Source organism: Orycteropus afer, unplaced genomic scaffold (assembly GCF_000298275.1).
Source record: "Orycteropus afer afer isolate SDZICR_OR568_19922 unplaced genomic scaffold, OryAfe1.0 scaffold00968, whole genome shotgun sequence".
NCBI lineage: Eukaryota > Metazoa > Chordata > Mammalia > Tubulidentata > Orycteropodidae > Orycteropus > Orycteropus afer.
Window position 1 is genome coordinate 422,492 of NW_006922555.1, and position 5,827 is coordinate 428,318.

Genomic DNA, 5,827 nt, shown 5'->3' on the forward strand with positions numbered 1-5,827 from the left:
TGTAGCTTTTTCCTGCCTTTTTTTTTTTTTTTTTTAAAATAAAAGAGGGAGGTAAACTGCTCGCTCTCCCCCCCTCCTTCTCCCAAAAAGAGCCAAATGGATGTGAGAAGGGGGGAGGGAAAAAAAAAAAAAAAGAAGAACCCACACACCAATCTCCGAGTGGATGCCAATGAGGTGTGGCTTGTATTTAAATATCCAATATGTCAATGTAAGGGGAGTGGGTATGTATATAAAGTGCCTTTCGCATCTGATAGCTCAAGGAAACCAGCTATGAGAGGCCTGGGGAGATGGATGCGGAGGGGAAGCGACACTTTGACTGAGAGCAAGGTCAGGAGAAGCGCGCAGCCCCACGCTCCTCGCGGCTGAGAAGTTCCTTGGAAGCTAACAGACGTCGACTGCAGCTTGTGAGAGCGCAGAGCAAGAGAGCTTGCCAGCGCCGCCGAATCGCCCGTGCTCGCCACTGGGAAAGGCAGTTCGCGCCCCGAGGCCCCGGCTCGTTCCACGCGCCATCCGCACAACCCCGCCATGGCGGAGGTGGGGGCGGTCTTCGCCTCCTTGGATTGGGATCTGCACGGCTTCTCCTCCTCTCTGGGGAACGTGCCCTTAGCTGACTCTCCGGGTTTCCTGATCGAGCGCCTGGGCCAGATCGAGGGGAAACTGCAACGCGGCTCGCCTACAGACTTCGCCCACCTGAAGGGGATCCTGCGGCGCCGCCAGCTCTATTGCCGCACAGGCTTCCACCTGGAGATCTTCCCCAACGGCACGGTGCACGGCACCCGCCACGACCACAGCCGCTTCGGTGAGGACGCGGCCTGGAGGGACGGGAGGCTAGAGGACTGCGCGGTGGGGAGCCAACAGCCCAGGGCTCCGACGAGGGGCTGGCGGACCGCCCCAGCACTGTGCCGTCCGGGCCAGTCAGAGCTGGAGGCCGCTGGGGGCTTGGGGCGGACTGGACACGACGGTGCGGACCTGAGCCGCATGGCGTCAGGGCGCCCGGCACCCTTGGACGCTTTGTGTGTGAAGGGGGAGGGAGCAGGGGCGTCTAGAGATTCGGCCTCACCCTTCCCTACCCTCCCTCCCCAGGGAGCTGAGGGCTTGTTCTGAGAACTGGAAGCAGCGCCTAGGATGAAAGCAGGTGGAGGTAGGAGTTGGTGTAAGTTCTCGCTGGGGGGCGGGGGGACGGGCCTCGGCTGCTGCGCGGGGCCGGGGCCGAGCCTCGACGCTGCAGGGCTGTCGCGCGGATTGCCTAGAGCAGTAGCCTGCCTTGGCCATGGGCGTGGTGGACAGGCGGCCTCCGTCTGAGTCGCTTTCGGCTGGCGGGAACTAGGCAGCCTTGCTACCTGTCTACCTACCTCGGGGTTGCTCTGCTCAGGGTGGGAGCCAGTCCAGGAAGCACAACACAAGCAGGGTACAGGGGTCCACTGTATAAGAACACAAGCCTGGGGCAGCTTTTGCCCTGACTTACTTCTGTACTTCTTTTCTCAGTGGGGAAACCACACAAATCTTGGATGGTACTGGTCCCACTCCTAGTCCCAGAAACAGGTGTCTCCTGGGCCCAGGACAGGAAATGTCCAACCTCCATCCAGGATTGTCTCTGCCCACCCCTTTGCAGCTTGTTCAAGGGCACAGCTGCTTTTCCCATGTACAGACCGAATTGAACAATTAATATAAACTTTGATCACATAAATGGAGATCATTGCATCTCTAAGCGAATGTGTTCACTCCTCAGCCATTTGGACATTTTTATTTTCAATTTCCTATTCTCTTCTCTACTAAGCCATTTTGCAGGTGCAGTGAGAGCTCCCTGTCCTTGCCTCTCCTCAATTTCCTTATGTCCTCTGTTTCATCCCAAGGACTCTCTAATCCAAGAAGGGCACCTTCCACCCCTAAGTCAGTAAAAGGCTCTGCCTACCCTCAAGCCTGACTCCTTTCCTTTCTTTTTTCACTCTCTCCAATCCTGCTCTCCAACCCGTCTATCATCCTATTCTCTATGCCTGGCTAGAGCTGCATCTGGTGTGCACAGTAAAAAGTGAGGTGAAAGGGTCAGGTGCTGAGCAAGACCAAGCATAGCAAACAACTTAGAGCCAGAGTTGGCCTTCCTTGCTGGGAGCAGACAGGAACCCTAATGAGGTCTATGTCATCTTGGAAAAATGCACTCAGAACTGGAATACGGTAGGTTGGGGGGGCATTAGAGAGGTGCAGGTGTTTATAAAAATTTGCAGCAGGTTCTCAAAAGAGTGATGAGGTGTTGAGGGGTGTTAACTTGGCTTCTTTTCTTTCCATCACTTGTGACTTTGCAGTCCCCTTTTGTTCCTCTTCAAAAGGAATGGGATTCCCACCCTGGTCTCAAAACCAACTAGAGTCTCTCAGAAATGGCCTAAAGATACTGGGGTAACTCATATTTTTACATATAAAAGAAAAGTCATGAAACAATGGAAAAGCATGGGGGTGGGACAGGGAAGGTGGAGAAACTATGAGCACAGCTCCCAGAGGCTACAAGTGTTTGTCTGGCTGCATGCCTAAGCTGAGCCAAATAACCTACAAGTTCAACATAAATCAGTAATAGGCTCTTGGGGTAAGTGGTCTTTAATTACCTCCCTAAAGACATCTTGATTTCTTTTCATCTCCCAGGCCTGCTAAGAGTGTTAAGTTTAAGGAGAAACAAAAGGAAATAAAAGAGGCAGGAAGAAGGGATGTTTTCATTGCTGCTTAACTGAATGCGCTTCATTTTTGGTTTTGCTTTTTTTTTAAAAAAAAAAAAACAAACAAAACAAAACACTGCCCGGAACCACTTCTGCATCACCTTTCCCTTTTCTCCTTCCCTGACTTCCTGGAAATTCTGTGTATTTCCCATAAAGGAAATGATAACTGGTCAGAACTATCTCTTTCTAACCTCCCCTGCCAACTTTCAAACACACACTTACTCTTTCTCAGCTTAGCTTTTGGCAAAGAAAGAGGTGGCATTTGAGTTTGCTAACTCTTTCCTCCCTCCACATTTGAGTTAATCAGCCAGGGTATTCAATAAATTGAAACTTTAACATTCCATAAGTGCTTTAGCAGTCAACATTCCAGCAGGGTAAAGTAGGCCAGACTTAAGATATAAAATATTATAGATTTCTGCTTGGGGGGAGGGGATAGTCTCCAAAGGCCATGTAAAGTAAATAGCTATTTGTTGTAATTGGAGTGCAGAGCCCCCAAGGATTACCCTGGAATCCATGTGTTCAGAACGAGCTCAAGCGCAACCCCTACTCTAAATAATAACCTGTTGGCACAGCATATGCTCCCCCCACCCCCATCTGCAATCAGTAGCCAGGAGTGTTTCAATCTCTGCCTGGCTGGTGAAGTTTATATGAGGTTCACAGGGATACTGACATTCCTGAGGGCACTGTGAACTGGCAGAGCAGAGATTGGGAGCCAGACTAGAGGAGAGGCCTCTCACCAGGTGGGATACAACAGGCCCATGCAGCTGTATGAATGAGCTGGTTCTTATTTGGCAAAATGCCAAAGCAACACTGTCTTGGCCCTGAAGTCTGACAGCAAGTCAAGGTTGCTCAAGAGAATTATGGAACCAGATTAAATGACACAATCTAAATTCTAGCAGCCATCTAGCCAAGTTCTGAAGTAGTGGGGCCCAGGACAAATCAGTTTTGACTGAGGTCAGGGGAAGTGTGGTGTAAGACAAACCAAAAAACTCACTGCCATTGAGTCAGATCTGACTCATACTGACTCATCTGACATACTTGGGTTTCTGAGGCAGCATCACTATGGAAGTAGATTGCCCAATCTTCCTTCCAGGGAGTAGCTGGTGGGTTTGAACCTCCAGCCTTCTGGTTAGCAGTCAAATCCGTAGGCACTACGCCACTAGAGCTCCTGTGAAATAAAACAGGAAGAGAAGAGTCTAGAAATTGTCTAGCCTGAGGTGGACAGGTCAAGATGAGGCAGAGTATAGGGAGGTCCTGGACCTAGAAAGGGTAAAAATAGTGAGGACAAACTTTGTCTACTCAATACTTTGCCTCAACATTTTACTGTTAACACCCCTCTTCAGCCGTAGCTGGGAAAATGTGGAAATGGCTTGTCTTCTCTCCCCCTTCATGCTGGCTGAGATTCAGGAGAAGGTTTAGGAATATCTGTTCCATCAGCATATGCCACTGAGTTCCCACAGTTTGAATCCAGCTAATAGGAAAATTGGCAAAGGGAAATGATGCCCAAAGACAGCTGGGAAGGGATGATTCCAGCTGTTGGAGACCCCTGTTATTGAACATAACCCAAGTGACTTCCTGTATGATCTGTCCTTTTGGCATCAGGGTTAACAGAATTGGAGAAAAAACAAATGGCCACACCTCTTGGGTTTCATGATTTGTTCTCACACCAGGTCTTAGACAGGGAGATCACAAACTGTCTTCTGCTACTTAATGAGCTCAGGATGGTCAAAGGCATAAGGTACTTAGAGAATGAGGAAATTAAGACTCGAAGCTAGGAAGTAACCTGCTAAGGAAAAGCAAAGAACTAAAGGTTCCAGCAAGTTGGTATTCTTCAAAGTTTAGCACCCAGAACTGAATCATGACCTGATTTCTAGTTTCCTTGCCATACTGGACACTCTCCTTTGAATGTTCTCCTGTTTTTCCATATCTGTCTCTTAAAGGAATTTGCCAGAACTAAACACAATACTCTGTATGATCTAACCAAGGCAGAGCAGAGTGAACAGGAGAATCCCCTTCTTTATGCTAATTACTAGTCCTCTATTAATGCAGGCTTATAGTACATTGGTTTTTTCCCCTTTTTGATTTTTTTACATTAGTTACATTAGGTTTTTTTTTTTTTAACGTTACAATAATTTGCATCCCACTAATCACTCAAGCATACTGAGCTTACCTCACTATGTGGCCATTGTTGTGTATGCTTTGCTAAGCGACATCTCCCCATTCTAAAGATTGGCAAACTTAACATATATAATAAAAATGCACAGAAACACAAAATATCAGTACACATTTTCAAGAAAATATACATGGTTTTCTGAAGCGGGGAGGCAGATGGGAGCAGGGAATGGAAATAAAAGCAATAATTAGATAAGTCAAAATCCTTGCACAGACAAAGTATGATAATGGACTATGAACTAAGGAGTATGATTAACTCAACTGTCTGCACTTGAGGCTTAGCCTCCACCCCCCCCCCCAAAAAAAAAAACCCAAACAAAAAATCTTGGGGTTTAGGGACCCAAGTTCAGGACTTTACATTTATTCTAAATGTAAAAAGACCTTATTTTGTTAAGAGTCGGCCCATTCTTCCATCCTCTTGAATTCTCCTTGGATCTTGATTGTGTCATCCCTCTCAGCTGTATATCTTATGGAACTAGAATAAGTAGTCCTCTTACAAGTGATTTATTAAAATGTTAAACAGGGCAGAACCAAAATCAGAACCTTAGGTGCAACTAAAGATTTTGGTCCATTAAATCAATATTTGATTAACCCCTACTTGGCACTAAAAGAGCTCTGGTGGTGCAGTGCCTAAGGTATTTAACTGCTAACCAAAAGGTCTGTGGTTCAACCCCACCAGCCACTCACTCCATGGAAGTAAGATGGGGCAATCTACTTCCTTAAAGATTTACAGCCTCAGAAACCCAATGAGAGAAGCTATGAGTTGGAATCGACTGAACAGCAAAGAGTTTGGTTTTTGGTTGACACTAAGTATGTTCCCTTCCCCTCCTGCTGTTATGTGTCAATCTCTTTACCCAAAGCTTCTTTTTTGGTACTATAAAAGTTGTTGTTGTGGTTATGTGCTATCAAGTTGGACCCGACTCACAGCAACCCCTCCTTGGGTTTCTGAGGCA

The 5,827-nt window shown here is 47.5% G+C and overlaps 1 protein-coding gene across 1 annotated transcript in view; it reads left to right on the plus strand.

Annotated features, from left to right (window-relative positions):
• Window positions 1-525: 525 nt before the first annotated feature.
• The window catches only part of FGF16 (fibroblast growth factor 16), an 8,372-nt gene continuing 3,070 nt past the window's right edge, over window positions 526-5,827 (plus strand). The window contains exon 1 of the mRNA XM_007958431.1: window positions 526-799. Within this exon, the coding sequence (XP_007956622.1) occupies window positions 526-799 (274 nt within the window). The remainder of the gene's footprint in view (window positions 800-5,827) is intronic.